Consider the following 18,946-nt stretch of genomic DNA (forward strand, 5'->3'; position numbering starts at 1 on the left):
TCTGAGATAAAAGATTTAAACCTATCCACTGTAGTAATTCACGGGGATCAGGTATATGAGGAGCAGGAATGGCAGGAACAGGAACTGTGGACGCTTCAAGGGATCAGAGGAGAAGAAATCAAGGTAGAGGTAGGGTGCCGGATGATAAATGGGTCGGCTAATGAGAGACCAAACGAAATTAGTGTTGCAACCTCTCCTGGTGTATACAAACACCAGGAAGTTTGTGATAGCCTAAGTGAATCAGACTGTTGGTGTAATTTCACTTTAATACGGCCTGTAGAAGTGACTTGCCTTTGGGCTCAGGATGCTATTGGACTTTCATTTAAGTTCAAAGTATACACTGCACTCTTTACCACAGCAGGACCTTATGCAACCCATACTAAGACTCAAATAGTTAGTTCAGACTCTACCCAAACTTGAACCTGAGGTGTATGAAATAGGCCCCTACGTAGCGAGGAATGTAGGTGAACAACAACTATTATTCAATCCAGAATGGTCTCTCAAACGTGTGGAGTTGATAATGCAAATTAACATCTCAAAAATCCAACCAGCCTGCTCCTCCTTCCTAAAAACATCCTTTGAGGGCTGGACAACATGGTTACAAAGACAGGCATATCTCAGGAGCAGAATAAGAAAGGATCTAACTGGCATATTAGGGACAGGATTAGGAGTTTTAAATGGAATTGATTCAGAAATACTGATGAATAAACTGGCCACTGCAGCAGGAAGCCTAACAAAATTGAAGCAGCCTTTACAGTCATCTCTATTGGCATCAGGAACTAGCCAGTGGCAGATTTCAAAAGTACTGCCAAAGAGGGAAACGGCCAGGGATCAAGACCACAAGTTAATAGTAGAAGCACTTAGTACAGTTCAAGATAATGTGTCTTTAGCTTTCAGTTGTATACAAGCACAGTTATGGATGCAGGCAACAGCAGCTCTGATCATACGGGAAGGGAGTGAAGGTAATTTTCCATCTTAAATTCGGAAAATTGTGTGGGATAATGCAACTGATTTTGAAAGGAAGTTTCAATCCTGGTGGACGATGGTGAATTTCACCTATGATCCTGCTTCTAATGTGGCCACTGCCTTTGTGATAACCATATGTAATGCCACTGTTTATGTTATCCATCCCATCATTGCCCTAGGACTAAACCATGAAAAAACAATACTCTACCCTTCAGAACATAGAGTGTGGGCACGAAAGATGAATGAAAAGTGGCAAACAGTAAACTTAGAATCCTGCATTACTAGAGAACAGATGGGATTCATTTGTGAAAGCAATACTATTAATGCCCAAGATGTGTATCTAGACACTGAACAGAGTATTTGCCACTTTGAAATTCATCCAGTCACTGACCAGAAAACTGTGCTCGTATATACTGGAAAAGGGTGTGTATGCCTGAGAACTGCTTGTGGTGCTGTAAAAATTGATAGCAATGATGTTATTCTGTCTAGTAGAAATCATTCTAATTTCTGTATTTGTAATTTTGTTAAGGTTATCGGGTGTGATTTTTCGTATTCGGTACCAGTGACATCCCACCAGCTGATCAAAACCAATTACACAATGTATCGCAGACTATCATCTACCCCTATTGGGATGAACCGTACATTAGTAAAACAATTAATTAAGCACCAAGACCTACTGGAGATCTTGAAGGAAATCCAAGCAAGTGGAAAGAAAACCTTAATTAGTGTCCAACATGATACAAAAGAAATAACCAGAGTTCTACAAAGAATAAAACAAAATGTGGATCATCACTGTTGGGATGTGATCTTTGGGTGGTCACCGACTGCAAATGGAATCTTTAATAAGTTGTGTCATCCCACTGTAGTTTTGTTAATATTAGTTGGGATAAGCTTGGGATCATCTATTATATTGTTAATTTGGAACTGGAGAATACTACAATGAATAGCTGTATTGACCTCTTTGTAAAATGTACATGGTAAAGCATTAAGAGACACTTATTGTCATAAGGGTTTGCATTAAGTAAAAGAATTGACTTATTTCCTAGGAAAGGGGGGAATGAGACAGAGCAAAAATCCATTTTGAATTAGGTAAAATGTCTAGGAGAGGTGAAAAGTCTGTGAGGCCAAAGCAGAAGGGAAAAACTGCAGGTCAGAGATAGTGAGGAGACAGAGAGAAAAAAACCAAAACGACCACAAGGTCGATCGGCCCTGACCTACAAATTCTTTTGATAAAGAGGAACTGGCGATAAATGTCATGCGGAATGAAGATGTATGAACCTATTGTGAAACTGTATGCATATGTATTTGGAAGGGGAGATAAAAGGAGACCTGGAATCCTCAGAGGTACGCATGCCTTTTGAGGAGAGTATTCTCCGCATGTGTCCGGCGCCGTAATAAACATACCGAGCTTTACAACTTTTATAAAGTTGTGAGGTTTCTTCTTTTCTCCGCAAAACACTCAGAGAGACAGACCAAAACACACAGTTGTGCTACAAGCACAGCCGCCGTGACTGACCACAGAAACAGGGTTTGCAGGACCTGGAAGGTCACTAAATTACACCGATCTACTCCATGCAACATGGTCAGCTCCAAGAGCATGTAACTCGAGCTTCAACCATCATAACACCACTTATGTCATGCTGTTTCATTTCCAGCACGTTTTACAAACACCAATTAATTCTCACTGCTTGAGACTGCCCTCTCTCAAAGCCAGACCATGAATCCCTTACCTACAGAGTAACCACTTACCTCACAGTTTCATTTATTTCTGTAGGACTGCACGGGGAGCAGGCTCCTGAGCAGCGAAAAAAATACCAGACCTTAAGGCCTTTAAACAATTAAAGGAAACCTGAGCAGAAAGGCTGAGCACCAGGGACAGTGTCCAATCAATGCCATGTCAAGGCCTCTAGTCTTAATATTTGTACTTTTTGCTTGGTTTAGATGGTTTCTGCTAGTATGAGAATTAAAAAACCCTCACATGGCTACCAGATGCAGTCTGAGTGAAAAGAATATTGTTTCCAAGCTCTCTGGAGCAGGCAAAAATCAGGTTTCTTCATCAGTTCTGCATGTATTCAAAGCCCCTCACTTTCTACTGGGATGTCTGTGCATCACAGGAAGAGGGGACAATACACAATATATGACATTTATTTTTAGCAACACACTGCTCTCAGTAAGGAGCCCATGTGCATATCTAGGATAGATTGTTCCATGGTGAAGTTTTCTAAATTTGAAAATACAGCTTTGTAGCACTTCAGGCTTTTAACTCAACTGCACTTTGAAAACTAATGTACCGGTATTTTTAAATGCACACAATTATCTGCAGCTAATTAACTGACTGGTACATCTCTTCAACAGTCTAATACATTTGAATTACTTTGTAATTAAATTAAAATAATTTGCTGCTCCTCTGATTTAAAATGCTAAGCGTTGATTTTATTTACAATGTTCACTCTAAAGATGCCAACACAATAATGATGAGGAGAGGAACAAACCAGAAATCAGGCTTAAATATTCATTTCTTTCCTGGAAAAGTACACCATGAATGCTTTTATTGCAAATGTAAGGAATAAGAAAGTATCCATCAAGTTCAAGCTAATATTACTGATATTCAAATGGTTTTACTGCTATCTGCAGGATTTTTATGTATTGACCAAAAAAAGGTGGTGGGGAAGTGAGAATGAGAGTGAGTAACATTTAAAATGCCCTTAGAAATTTATTTTTTCAGGCTTATCCCTCCTCTCCTGCTCCTCTATCACAGTCTGTGGCCATAGAAACTCTTAGAGGTGGGGTCTAACTCTGGCCTCACAAAAGGTTCATAGTGAGAGTAGTTACTTCTCAAGCAAAAACGACAACATCTCTGCTTTCAACCAGCCTCTGAGACCAGCTTTTATTCCTGAAATTCTCAACATGAGTAATCATGTTTGACATTAATTAGTTTGAAGAAAATTTGTCCAGTACTCTGTTTGCTGATGTCTCCCTTCCTTTTTAAAATCAATATGTGACTCCCACAAGGTAAAATTTATCAGCTGAAGACAGGTAAATATTCTGAGTCATATTATGGCAAAAATCTGCAACAGTCCCTTCAAGCCACTGGAATTGCACATGGGGGTAAGGTCAGTGCACTCTGTTGTTACTAAAACAAGTTGTTTATCCAACCACTACAGAAAATCTGTTGTTATCAGTACAACCACTGTCTACAAATCAAAACCATATGAATAATGAATGGAGAAGTCATTTAATTATTAAAGATAAAAAGAGAAAACATATCTAATGTCCCTGCAGTGAATTAGGTCGCTCGGTATGCAAGGAGAATTTAGACTGAAACTTGAGTGCTGCTTACAAAGAAGCTTTGTGCGGTGTCCAGGAACAGGAAGGGAGATAAACAACGGTTTGACTCCAGGGAAGAGGAAATAAGTGATTAAGTGCCTGGGTCACACTGGCAGGCAGCGTCACAAAACATATTTTGTTCTCTTTACCTGAAGATGCCCGAGCTCTTTAAACTGCTAAAATTGTTGCAAGCCATAGGATGTGCAACTCAGAGGGACTGAAAGGTCAAGTGACTTGCTGAGGGTTATGCATCCATTCTGTGCACACACCAAAAAACAGGGGCTGTTTATGTGGATCCTTTTTCTCTGATTTATTTTTCTTCTGGCATCACGAGGATCTGCAGACTTAAGTTCTAGCAGGCTGTTCCTTTTTGGATGTCACTTGATACAGGGTGAGTATTGGTCTGATCCTGGTTAAACAACTAACTTTGTTTCTAAAACACTGCACCAAGCACAAGGAGAGCAGGTTTCTGTTCCTGTATCCAATGTTAGTTTTCTGCAAAGATTCCCAGGAAGGTAACACAGCCTCTTTTGCCTTAGGCTCTGTATGTGTAACGGAATAATGTCTGAGTCTCAGCGGCATGGCATGCTGTGGGAGATGTACCACTTAAATAGTTCAAAGGCCTCCTGTAATGTGAGGAGGAAGACAAGTCACAAAGGCCTGGGTCTGTATTCTTCATAAAATAAATCCCTTTGAAACCTTTAACATTAAAAGCACATCCACTTAGAACCACATGCCGAGACAATACTGTAGGAAAGTACCTTGCTGAAATGCTTGCCACTGTCTGCATCCAAGGCATGATCTGGCCACCAAAAGTGTTTCCATGATGGTTTGCATGAGGAGGCAGGACAAGCTCAGTGCTCTGTACGTGGGTATGCTCAGTTGAAACTGCATCTTTGTCTTCACAAGTATCTGAAACAGAGCAGCAATGCATCAATGAATGCTTTCAGAAGAAAGCACACCCGGTAAAGAGAGCAGCTTGTTCAGACTCAGCAAAAAGAAGACAAACAGAAAGGCACAGAAGAGCCTTGTGGTTTGCAAGGGAAGCAATAAGAAGCTGAACATTTTCTCTGTTCTCCCAGGAGCTGCTGCTGTCAGCCCTCAGTGCATCCCCACATCCCTGTGGCAAGGGCAGTTCCTGTGTCCCTCTGTCAGGGGCAGTTCCTGTGTCAGGGGCAGTTCTGTGTCCCTGTGTCAGGGGAAGTTCTGTGTCCCTGTGTCAGGGCAGTTCTGTGTCATTTTGTCAGAGGCAATTCCTCTGTCAGGGGCAGTTCTGTGTTCCTGTGTCAGGGGCAGTTCTGTGTCAGGGGACGTTCTGTGTCATTTTGTCAGGGGCAGTTCCTGTCCCTCTGTCAGGATGGTTCTGTGTCACTCTGTTAGGGGCAGTTCTGCGTCATTTTGTCAGGGGCAGTTCTGTGTCCCTGTGGCAGGAGCAGTTTCTGTGGCAGGAGCAGTTTTGTGTCCCTTTGCCAGGGGCAGGTCCTGCAGGGGAGCAGCAGCTGAAGCCCCAGCGTGTGCTGGCTTTCAGGGGCTGTCAGAGCAGTTCAGCACCACCTCAAATGTCTGTCAAAGACTCTGCACTGTGTGTGATGGGCACCTGTACAGGTGTGTTGGATTAAGATTAGAGCAGGACTTGATTATTTCACCTTCTTACAAATTTTGTAATTGCCTGAGACAACACCTGCGTGAAATGACTGAAATGAGGATCTGAACTACCTTGTATTACCTGAGCATTTCTGATGTCATTTTCAAGTGTTTAGCCTTGCATCCTCACTCTAATCTCAATTCTTTTCAGTGGTGTTTTTCAGGAAGATTTATGCATGAGATTACATCAAGCAATTTTAAAAGTGCCTATCTGTGCTAGGAGCTGCTTGACCTGAATTGTACTTTTGACTTGTGGCATAATTAGCTAACTTTGTGATTATGTAAGTGTGTGGAAACATATGACTAACTTGTACTTTGGACCTACTCAAGGTGTTCCCTAAGATCCACTCGTCAAATAAACCTCACTTTCAGGGTATGATTTGTACATATGCTGCTACCTCGCAGCCTTTACACACAATGTTCTCTCCTCTCTTTTCCCACTCTGCTTGTTCTGTCTCCTTAAGGAGGTGAATTAGTGCTACAATAATATCCTTCAAAGAAGTTTCCAGGAAAGGCAGTGGAGACAAAACCCATCGACCTCTGATTTGTCACTCAGGTTATTAAACTGTACCCTGTGAGACAGTTACCATGAAGACAAATAGCTTGTTTTCTTGTACCAAACATGACTCTGCAGTTCTACGAAGTCTTACTACGGTTAGATCTTTGTTTATAACAGGTTTAATCTCTCCTCAGTAAAACCACATAATGCCTGTTATTTATACATGGAGCTACAGCTCAGATTTTCTAAATACCAGCATATTTTCCTAACTGCTCTGAGTAATTTCTTTTGTGAGGGAACACAACAACTTACAAGCACAACTTTCTTTAAGAACAGAAATTACTACCATGAATAAAGAAGAACCTGTGTCTTCATTCAGTTCTTCTAACTTTTTTACCTTTTTTGACCTCCACATAATGAAACTTCTGCTTGTTGGGAATCATCTCAGGGCATAAACACAGTTCTTACTTTCCTTTCTGGCAAAGACATGGCCATAAGCCTGAGTGAATGCCATGCTTCTGTCTACATCACAACTAGTGTCACAGAAGTTTATTGCTGTGTTTATTGCTGAGTTCTGTGTGACCTGTGAAACCCCACACACAGAACCACATGAAGATCTGCATTTCACATCTATTTAATGCACACCTGGCCTTCAACCCTGTGTTTTTACATCTGGAATTTCTGAGAGACAAAGAAACTGAATAATTGCCTAACACACCTCTAGCACCTCTATCCACTAATGTGGCACAGACTCTTCTACCTGACACCCCAACCCCAAGGAGATGTTTTGCCTGCTTTTTTCCTTCCTTCCTTCCTTCCTTCCTTCCTTCCTTCCTTCCTTCCTTCCTTCCTTCCTTCCTTCCTTCCGCCCATAAGTGTTTGTTTTACCTTCTGTGCTGAGTAGAAAAATCACCTTCCTTATTGCTCTCCTGCATCAGCTTCTGAAAGACCTGGACATAGCCCAGATGGATTATTCTCCTCTCAATAGCCAGGATGTGCTCCAGGTGGTCTTCTGCAGACAGAAGCTGTACAGGTTTTAACTCAACCTGTGCAAATGGAGAGGGAAAAAAAATACAGCAATTCCGAATTTCACAATCGTAACAAAGCGCACTTTGAACTTAAAATGGCATCAGCATTTTCTACAACTTCTTCCTATCAGCTGTCCAAGATGACAAGTTTAATAATACAACTAACATGGGGTATAAAGTTCAAGAGATTCTGCATTATCCTTTCAGAATCATTCATTAAAACTCAATGACAAAGTGCTTTTAGCTTTTAAATACAAGCATCCATGAGAGTACACAGTGTTTAAGACAGTTCTCGTTTAAGAAAAAAAAAATAAATGAAAAGGACAGGAAAATATGAACTTAATATGAAGGTTTGAGGATAGAAATTTTGAACCAGAAAATAAATTCAGTTGCACCGGTCAGTGGTGTCAGTGCAAATTCCTATGTATTTCAGTTCAATTACAAACTGCATCCAAAACAAATGTAGTAATTTTAAGAAAATTACTACATTTGGATAATTACATCACAGGTGAATAATCTGAACAATCACTTGTGAGATTTGTCTAGAAGGCCTAGCCTCAGAAGCATTAAAATAATGCACAAAGCAGCGCACCACAGACAAATTCAACATTTTGTGTCTTGCAGTGCAGCCACTAATGTTTCTCAGCCTTTGACTCTTGCCTCTAACCCTCTTCCAGATTCATTGCCTCCTTTCCAGCCCTTTTCAAGAGCTTCCTAGATTTTCCCATGTGGCCAAGTTAAAAAATTAAGATGGTGGTTATATTGACATTCTCTCTGTACAACCTTAGAAACAGTTGTTCAGAAAAGTGGATTTGAAAAAAATATTCTTCAATCTCTCTGAGATTTTAGTTTGTCATGGAATTTGAACTGAACTCTCAAACTCCCTCTGGGACATTCCTGTCTTAAGCCTAATCTTAATTAATCATCTCCAATTTAATCCTGAATTAATCTCCCCAGAAATTTGGGCAAAAGGTAAACAGGTTTATGGTTTGAGTACGATATCAAACTAGTAACAAACAATTCTTGATAATATTTTTGTGCTATCAGGGTAGAAATTTAGCCATTAGCCCTTCAGAGAAAAGAGCTGGGCTTTATTTTTAGTAAAACTGCTCTAGTCTGTTTCTTCTCCAAACTGTGGCACATCCTCACAGAAGAGAGAGCTGTAGTGATTGGATGTATTAATTGCTCATGGGATGACTCTGCCAATCTCCAATGGATGTTTAACAGCCAGATGTGCTGTCATAACACATGCAGTGAGACAGGAAAGTCAGATCCATGATGTGACATTCAAGAAAGCAGAATTTTACATGCAAAGGGAGTTTGTTAAGAGAGTCTGAGGAGTGTCTGGCCTTCCCTACAAGAAAATTCTAAAAAGACTGTGCCTGTCTGGCACAGTGATGTGAAGGCAAATGGTACCATGACTGATTTCCAAACACTGAGGAGAAAAACAGCCCTGGCGTGAAAACCAATCAACATAAATGGCAAAGAACCAATTTAGATTGGAAGTGAGCTTAAAAATAATGATGTCTTCTGTCTGAGCAGTGATGTCTGAACAACCTCCCCAAGAGGGGAAGTAAAGGATAAAAAAGCCCACCCTGCAATCAACTTCTGAAAAGGAGAGAGACTCACAAGGATCTCCCTTTCACTGCTTGCCTCTGTCAATACCGTAGCCCTCACAAAGACCTCACTTGTATAATGAACAAATGTGCAAAAGGACGTGGAAATAGAAATGGAAATAATAATAATAATAATAATAATAATAATAATAATAGTAGTAGTAGTAGTAGTAATAGCAACAACCTAAGCATTTCAGAGAAGTAAATTAGAAATAAACCCCCAGACTCTATCTTATAAAGTCTGAACTTCATGCTTTTTTCCTATCACTGATCAGAATAAACATTGTTTCTGCTGTGTTTCACAACCAGAAAAGTTGGGTTATTTCACAGAAACTCAGTCGCTCCAAGCTTAGGAGAAAACAGGAAAAATATTTTTCCACCACCAACTGGTTTGGCCTCATATGTTGCATATGCCACACTCACAATCTTTTCAGCATTAGTCAAAACATCCTGTACTGTCACCTTGATGCCAACCTACAAGGAAGAAGGTGATGGAGGAAGGAGACAAAAAAGGTATTTACATCATAGTCAGTTGATTTGAGACAATACAGTGCAGTTTTTATCAGTCCCTTACACCTAAAGCATAAAGGTAAAAAACCTGCTCTAATCACTGATACATCTCTGGTCATCACAATATTCAGTCAGCTCTGAAAGGTTTTTTAGTAGCACAAATTTTATGTTTGCTTAGCATCACTTGTAGGGTAGAATTATAAAAACAGGAAAGACAGTTAGATGTAGTGTTATGGATATTTTCTTCCATTTTCTTCTGTGGCATTTGGAATCCCCATCTGAATGAGTTCCTAAGATCTGTACATGCAAAAAAAGTGTGTTTAGGGGTGCAAAGCAAAATTAAACACTTGAATATGAAACACTGGATTTGATCCTGTGGCATAGGCCTGACACACATCAAAATTAGGTTTTTTCTAATTTTTAGAAACTTTTGGAATACATTACCTGTGAGATGCATCACTCCCATTAATAATAATGGGATTTGGACACAGGCACAATGCACAAAAAGCATCCCCAAAGTTCAGTTCTGATTTGAAGTGATCAGGCAAGGCATTGCACACTGACTGCAGTATGAAGATTAGGATCATGTGTACACCTGACATATGTACATTTGTATCAAAAGTTTCTAAAATGATTTGAACTTCACCTGTTCTGTGGATCTGGCCTGGACCAACACCACCTCTCCCAACCTGCCCACTACACCTGCCAAAGGCTTCAATTCTTCAGGGCCCAGTTGCTACTCTGACATGGATTATTTCACAGGAAACACACAACTGCAACACTCTGAAAGGAGTGCCATTAGGCAGTTGTTATTGTTCAGATATCTGCAAATATCTGGAGCAAATAAACCTGGAGCCACGCTGTGCTCCTCTGCTGCTCCCACCTCTGCTCTATTCCTTCGACACCTTCAGAAGAAAAGTGTGCTGATCTCTTACCTCCATGCTGGTTTTGAATGCTCTGTTCACCTTTGTTCTGATGGCAATAATTTGTCCAACCCTGTTAAGAAGAGTAAGACCTTATAGAAGGCAAGCATGCAGCTTTATAAGGGCTTGAACCTGCCTCTCTGTGTACTCCTAAAAGTGGTAAAGAACATCTCATTAATCAGTCTGTATCTGCCACACTGCACTGAGAATTCACTGAAAAAAAGTGAATTTTCCACTGTGTTCAATTCAACACTGTTATTCTCCAGTCAGACTTGGTCAATAAAATTAGAGCCACTGCACAGCCTTAATGGCAACATTCCTTCTCTCTGCTGGTGTCTGAATGGCAGCAGGTGTGCTCAGGTACACCCAGGAATTCTGGCTTTGCTCACAAGCACATCCTGCAGAAATCACGGAGTACATACAGCTGCAGGAGCACTCAGATACACTCCACAAGCACCTCTGGCACACAGGTATGTGCACACGAGGAGATAACCCCAGGGAAAAAGTGCTCTTGGATGGGGAGAGAGTTTGTGTTCCAAGTCTTGGCCAAGAACAGGACTGCTTGTCCCTTCTGTGCTAACATCATCCCTCTGAAAACCACTCTTCCCCATTTACCTACATAAAACAACTAAACAGAATTTTTACTTTATTATCTGGTAAAAATTCTAGAGATTCTGGATTATTAGACAATTATCAAATGTGATTTCATTATATTATCTATATTTAAATTTTTATTATATTATTTACTTTATTTTATATTACCTGTTAAATTCTCCTTATTATGTCATCAAAAAAAATTTAAATGAGGAGGTATTTTCTTTCCTTCTGGAATTCCTAAAGCACCTGCTCCATGTTGAAAACAGGAGCAAGCCTTTTTTCCGAAGCCCTCAAATCCCAGCCCTAAGCAGTGCTGAGAGGGTGGCAGGAAGGCAGTTTGCCCTCAAGTTTTCCCAGTGAGCAGGAAGTAAAAGGACACAGTGTGCAGGGTAAGCCAGAGCCACGGCCAAAACAGAAGGGTGTCAGGCCACTGCCTCCAGGAAATTCAAACTGAGCTACAAATGCTGAAGAGCAGCCCTGGGGCAGGAAAAGTGGAGCTAATTACAGCCAAGACTGAAGTAAAATGTAACTCAGAGCACTTGGGTACTGACAAAACATTCACAGCAAAGGATTTTGCACATTTGCTACCCCAGTTTATTTAAAAATAATAATAATAACAACAACAATAAAAATAGCTGCTTACTAATTTAAATGAATGAAGTTGGGACATTTAAAGGTAAAGGCTTACTTAAATTGCTTGTTCCACTGCAGAAGTAGAATGGGAAATAGGAAACCTGCTCCTGCAGAGGACCTGACAGGAACAACAAACTACGCAGCAATTTTTTACACAGCAAATTTCTTTCTTGTACTCACCCAAGAACACAGGTGGAATCCTTTGGGTGGATAGGGCAGGGGAAATGGTCAGTGCAAAGAACCAAGACCATCTGCAGGTGCACAGCCCTCATTAGCTTCTGCAGGAGATGCTCAAAATCATCTCAGAAGTTTTTGCATTATTTATTGCAAAGAAAAAGCAGAACTGTTAAGGCAATTGTTCCCAACTGCACAGCTGAGGGAGCCACCAGCTCCCTCCCAGAAAGGAGAGTGGTCAGAGCTACAGATTTGCAGGGGCAGAAGTCACACAGCACCACACTTCCACTTAAAACTGTCAGAAATTTACCAGAATGAAGTGACTATCATTCACAGACAGAAAACTAACAAAATTTAAATAAATGGAATTTAAAATCAGATGTGTCAACTGAACTGCTGTGTATTGCAAGAAAAGGAAGAGGTTATCATGGTATAAGGCTAAGTTTTGAACTATATAGATGTGTGGCAATTTCTCTTTACATAATAAACACAGAAGACTTAATCCCTGCATAAGATTTAGCCACCTGGTTTAGGTAAATAAACCTTACAGTAAGCCACTCTTTTAAAAAACTATCTTATTAATTTACCAGAGAGAGAAGCAAGAACTCTTTTATTTATGCAAAATGTTTGTATAATGAACTAGATCTGGCAAAATTTAGGAAATTGCACAGTAAGCTACAAGAAGGATGTTAGGGATGACCTGGCAGAGAAAAATAATTTCTTAAATAATTTCTTTCACAGTTACAAGATCGGTACCTGAAATTCTTGTTACAAATGGAACATCGGTATTACAAGGGAGAAAAAAAAAGAGAAATATTCAGAAACAAATTTGGAAGGAAACGTATTTTCATCACATTCCAGCAGCTCTGTTCTGATCTCATGAAACAAGACAGAAAAGGGCTCTGAAGCTACCAACCCTGAACTATTACACCTGAAAGGGAAACATTACCCTAACTTTGATCAGTTTTCACAAACAGGATTTTTTCCTAAAGACAAAATTAAAAACACAGAGCAATTCCAGGCAGTACGAACATTTCAATATTGTGAAACAGACCAAGAAATTCTCTCTTGAGTTCCAGAATTGGTATGATTGTGTTGTCTTTTGTCACTGGCGTTAGTTCTTGCTCTAATGGGCACTGCCCTAACAGTCTCAAGTCTGAGTGGATGCTTATTTTACACTTATGAACAGTTTTTAACTGCCATCAGCTGTACCTCTGGCAGCCAGTGTTGCTGTGTTCACAGCCACAAAAACTGCATGTGCACTGCTCTATGCAACCAGGTCTATCCCATCTAACCACTCCCTAATTCCCAGATTGCTCTGTGTGAAACCACACAAAACCCACAAAGAAACCTTTAGGTTTCTGTAAAGGTGTGGTTTAGGAATAAAGGCCCCATTTCCTCTTACAGTGTCTTTTATCCCACTGAAAACCATGAGAAATGGTAAAACAAGTTCAGTCCTGTGTTATCTTGTAGACTCAGTTAATTCAGTGCTCAGTGAATGTAAAACATTTATCTTTTTTATAAAATAGCTGAAAGACAAAGATGTTAAGAAATGAACCGAAAGAGACCTTGCAGCAATAAAAACACTGATAACAGTAAGTTTTATAGGTAATATTGCTTATTCAACAGAGATAAGCAGTGGCCTGCAGCCATTCCCCAGAGCCAGAGACCACTGGGCCATCATTTTCTCACCAGGCATCTCAACTGCCAAGTTAAGTTAACAAGAGTTTATTTCTGCCCTGTGAGATGGATCTGCTCTCTGGATGGGTCAGGCTATCACAGGTAGAAAAGAGCAGTTTTGAGACTCAGCCCTGTGGCTGTGGTGAGTTCACAGGTCTGCTCTCTCCCATTTTATAATGCCTCAGTTTATCTCTGCCAAATAAGAGTCTGCAGAACGGAAACATCTGACTGTTGTCAGTTGGTTTGTACCTGGCAGCCTCTTCAAACTGAATGTCATCCATGGATGCTGTCACGCAGGACACCCCAGCATGTTTCTCAGCTTCAAAAGAGACACAGGGGCACACAGTTACCACTCCGCACCTGCAGGCAGCTACTCACCCGTGGGCTGGTGCCTGACAGGCAGGAACTGCATGCAGCAGGTCCCTCTTCTTCCTGTGAGCACCAAAATGCAACTCTGCAGTGCGCCTCTTAGGAAAAAAGAGAAGCTAAATAAGATTAAAGTCTACATTTTTTGGTAATGATTCTGTTGTAAAGGGTGTTTGTATTTATGGGCAACCTCAGGAGACGAGACTAGATGATAGTGACTAACTTACTCAGTTTGAAAACTTACACCTAAGGTCTTTTTCTAAAAATGAACATTCTGGTAAGAGAGCCTTAACAAGCATTTTGAATGACAGAAAGAGTCACAAAGTATTACCAAGCTCACAGAAAGCTCATCATTCTCCCTCAAAACAATATGTCAAGAGCATCAGCTAGGGCAATCCATGGGATAGTTTTATGTCAGCGGAGGATTCTGAGGTACAGGAGAAAAACCTACTTATTAGTAGGTAAAAAACGTAGCTTATAAGTGCAGTCACAACAGTGGAAAGCAGCTAAGCACATGTCCTTAGTGCTGCAACAAAAATGCAGGAATTAAATAAAAAACAAAGACAAACAAGATTTAGAAAATTCAAAACCAGAATTCACCTACTGTAAAATATTTTCACCTAAATTTGAACTGTTAGTCATCTCCCTGGGGTACATTTGGCTGTGAAAAAGAGGTAAACATCTTATTTACTGTTAATATTTAATCACCTGGTAGTTAACTTTTTCAGCAAGTTAATGAGATATATTATTTATTTGACCATAGCACCTAGAGCTTCCAGTCAAAAGGTAGATCTGCAATGTACTAGGAGCTGTATAAAGACAGAGAACCTCTGCTCCAAAGTCCTGAGTGTCAGAAGCAAGAGAGGGGACCAGCAGGAAGCCTGGAAAACAGCACTGCACAACAGGCAAGAGCTCTCACTCCCAAGCAGCCCCGTAGGGTTAGAGAGAAAGTGGGGCTAGAGAGAGAGTGGAAAAACCCTGTTTTGACTGCATTTTGGTTGCTATTAGTCTGTGTTCATTTAAATCAGCTAATAGCCATGCTTTTTGAATTCATAATGTCTATTGGGGTGAAGGTTTGCATGCATTTCTGGTCCCTAGGGTTTTTTGAGATTTTAATACCTCTCTGGTCCCTAGGTTTATTTTCTTATCCAGAAATAGCTTTAGTATTGCCCCTAATATGTAGTTTTTACATCAGAGAGGCAGTGACCAGAGTAGCTATCCTGCTGGGCTTGGTGGCAATAATGTGCAAGAAGTTTATAAACATGCTAGGGTCTGCTCCAGGTATGAATGGTTCATGGCTATGGTTATGCATCCAGTTTGTTGCAGGAGGAGCAGGAGGGAATGAGGTTTTTCAGCCTCTGCTTTCCTCCTTCTCCTATGAATCAGTTGCATCACTAGCAAAGGATGTTCAGTTTCCCCTCAATGTTAAAGAAACCATCTTCCTGGTATTCAGTCTGGTAACCTTCCTCTATACAGCCTGCTGCTTCTCTAGAATGAGGGCTGAGATTTCTAGATGGGCTGATGAGACCCCTGACTCAGGAGTTGGCCCAGGTGTGGAAAATCCTAAGTGGTGTGGGAAATGGGAGGATATGGGCCAAATCCTGAAGGAATTCTCTGACCCTATAGTCTGGGATTTTCCCCATGAACAAATTCAGAACCCAGCTGAGGTGGGGAAATATCTGAAAGAGAAGTACCAGGATGAGCCTAAGGAGAGGAAGGTCATTGCAGTGAGCTGGGCCCTGGCATATGCTTATCGCACACTGCTAGATACTGTCGGGCAGCAGACAGAGGCAGGGGGGCAGGGAGATAAATCAATGTTGTGGTTTGACCGGAAATGGGACATCTGGGATATGTTGTTTTTGCTGTGGTTACCAATGGGTGGTCGGATTTTAAGATGAGCACCTGGTTTGACCAGTGGGGCATTTGGATCCGCCTCTTGAGACTACAAACCCAAGGAGTTAAAAGCAGGGCTCTTGTCCTTCAGAGTTCTCTTGGGATTTCCGGCGCGAAGGAGTGTGGCCTCTCCCCCGGCCCAGTTGCTGGCTGGGCTGGGGGAGGGGAAAGCCACGTGGCCCATCTACGGTAGGCCCGGATTCGGCGGAAGGGTGGGGGAGCATCGAGCGACCTGTTTATTCCCCCCCCCCCCCTTTTTTTGAGACGGAGAGAATGCAGCCTGTGCGTGAACTGTTACCAACTGTTACCTTGAAACTTGATATCATGTGCTGGCAGCACGGCTGAGAGGAGAAGAGGGGGGGCAGCGAGCAGCCCGGCCGCCTGGGAGAGCTTTTAACCCTTGTGGATAGTGAGAACTTCACGGAACATTACCTTTCCTGGGAAAGGGATAAGAGTGGAAGATGAAGGAAGAAACGGGCCAGTAAGGAGGGTCTGGCAAAGGGAAAGAGAGATGTTGAAGGAATGGAGGAAGATGGAGTGGCAATCTTGCTGGACTCTTTTGTTGTAGATCCATGGACTGTTTCCTGGTGATACAGAGGCTGCATTGCAGGGGGAAGCGGAGGCTCGGAGTCAAGAGAGTTTGGTTTTGAGACCCCTCGGCCCCAGGGGGTATAGAAGAAATGGAGGGGACAAAGGTCCCAGAGTGTCGGATTCTCGGCTGTTTAGATGGCCTGGAAAGGCCCGGGGTGGCCTTGGACAGCCCGCGCTTCAAAGGACGAGAAGGGACTTCAGATCTTTTCTCGGTCTCGGTGTTTATTAATTGTTTATCTAAAAGATTTTCTCTTGGCCCGACAGAGGTCTGCTCAGCAGTCAGCCATGAGCACACTGCGAGCCCCTGGGGCGGTCACCTATCTTTATACTCGAAGTTACGTATACAATATTTATCATTTTTCCCCAATACCTTCTATCCTTATTAACCAGTGCACTTTTAGTAATAACCAATCCCAAAGTGCCAACATCACCACAGAAGATGGAGGCCAAGAAGAAGAAGAAGAAGAAGAACAGGACACGCCCCAATTCCTTCATCTTACTTCTTTAGACCCCCCTGTACAGAAATCTTAAACCCTGTGTTTCACTCTAACTAACTTATCCCTTCACCATTCACCCCAGTGAAATCCTCCCATCCTCATACAGATGTCGTCTCCTGTGTAGGATCAAAGTCCAGCCACCAGACACTTCTGGCAACATTCCAGGACTCCCGAGCCCCCCAAGGGCGGTCTCAGCCACTCTGCACCTCAGTCCTGAGGGGCTGAGATCCCACATCTCCCCCTTCTGTTTGCACCAAGAAGACCTCTTTTGCTATCCGATTCATCGCACGTTTTAAACATGCAAATATGCATGGGACGACAAGTATGAGGACTAGGAGAACTATTAAAACATAGAATCCTATCTTTAAAATTCCTCTCCAAATGGGAGAGATGTCAAAGAATTCTACCAGCTGATCGATCCATGATCCTGTGATCTCGCCAAGCTTATTTATGCTGTCCTTTATATTTTTAATACTTTCATGAATTGACTTTGAATGATCTGAGAGATTCATGCAGCGCATCCCTTCAAACTCTTCACACCCATGTCCATGAGTGAGCAATAGATAATCGATCGCCGCTCTGTTTTGAAGAGTCGCCTGTCTTACGCCACTGATGTCTTTTAACATGTCATCCAATGCGACAGACACAGACCGCGCATGTTTGCTCAACCAACAACCCATGCGGTCGATTTGAGTCAAGGCCACCCCTGATGCTGCTTGAGGTGAGAAGATTGCTGTAGCAATTCTCGCTTTCTTGTCCCAAGAAAATATTTCATCATTGCAATCTGCCGCATATTGTTCTATTGATCTTTTTTCTTTGTGCTTTTTCTCTCTTAACATGCTCAAATCAGGCAATAGCATTGAAATTTCCCCAATGCTGCATGGACCTCCCGTGGCATTAGCAGGAATGCCGTGCCAAATTCTGTCCCCGCAAATTAAGAACAAACCCCGTGGCAATTGCACTGGGACTTGGATCGATCCTTTGGTAGTTTTCTCTGTATATTTACACCAAGCTGATGCATTCTTATAGAATTCATGAATGGGAGTCAAATCGATAGTTTTTGCCTTTGTGACACCTGGAGTTTCAAACTGCATGCAGAGTTCCATTGTCATGGACCCAAAAATCTCCAATTCCTGAGGTTCTGTAGAAGCCACAGGAAGTAGACGTGTCCAAGCACACCACTCTTTCACAGGATCTTTAATGACCTGTGAAATATTAACTGCGGAGTGCCCTGGAACTGGCCATTCGTCCACTGGCAATCCAACCATGCATGCTGAAAATGGTTTCCCTGGCCTCAAATATGTCAGGCAAATACTATCTAAATTCGCTGCCTGAGCTAAAATCTCCCATACATTTTGCCTTGGTTGACTAACAGGCAAATTTCCTCCATTGCTTACTGCAATGAATGAAAGAATGATGCACATAAGCATCATGAAACTCATTACTTCGCTTTTAAGTGAAAATCCCCAAAGTCCTTAGTTTCTTTTTATTTCTCTTCTGAATCGTTCTTTCCAGTCTGAGTCTCGACTCCTGTCTGAGTACTCGTCTCTTTGTTTCTTGGATCAGCGTTCTCGTGTTCTCGCGTTCGGAATGGCTTCACGTGCCGCGCCGACACCCACTTCAGACCTCGATGTGTGGAGATACAAGCGAAACCCTTGCCCCAAGTGATTAGTTTGAAAGGACCCTCTATTTGTCCAGTTTCTGGGTTTCTGATCAAAACTAAAGGATTTTCTCTTAGCTTTGCCTGTGTGTTGTTTAGAAAATGCCTCACGATTGGTGGATTGGGTTCTGAGGATGAGCTATTTAAGTAATTCAACACATACAGTGCCTTATTTAATTTCATGTGAGGTGTTGCCTCCGGCTCACCCCTTCTCTGTCTGTCCAGAAGGGATTTCAGGGTGTGATGTGTTCTCTCAATGATCGCCTGACCTGTGGGCGAATGTGGAATACCAAACACGTGTCTGACACCCCATCTTTTCAGGAATCTGTCAAGCACCCTGCC

General features: G+C 41.8%; 1 protein-coding gene across 1 annotated transcript in view; it reads right to left on the reverse strand.

Annotated features, from left to right (window-relative positions):
• Nucleotides 1-4,537: 4,537 nt before the first annotated feature.
• Nucleotides 4,538-18,946, reverse strand: part of LOC128941408 (acetyl-coenzyme A thioesterase-like) — a 29,925-nt gene continuing 15,516 nt past the window's right edge. Inside the window, exons 2-7 of the mRNA XM_054283157.1 lie at nt 13,847-13,916; nt 10,526-10,586; nt 9,452-9,554; nt 7,350-7,481; nt 5,055-5,205; nt 4,538-4,550 (exon numbers count right to left, since the gene is read on the reverse strand). Coding sequence (XP_054139132.1) covers nt 4,538-4,550; nt 5,055-5,205; nt 7,350-7,481; nt 9,452-9,554; nt 10,526-10,586; nt 13,847-13,916 — 530 coding nt within the window. The remainder of the gene's footprint in view (nt 4,551-5,054; nt 5,206-7,349; nt 7,482-9,451; nt 9,555-10,525; nt 10,587-13,846; nt 13,917-18,946) is intronic.

Source organism: Melozone crissalis, unplaced genomic scaffold, assembly GCF_028551555.1.
Source record: "Melozone crissalis strain CALT ecotype California unplaced genomic scaffold, PUWL_Pcris_2 ptg000035l_1, whole genome shotgun sequence".
Taxonomy (NCBI): domain Eukaryota; kingdom Metazoa; phylum Chordata; class Aves; order Passeriformes; family Passerellidae; genus Melozone; species Melozone crissalis.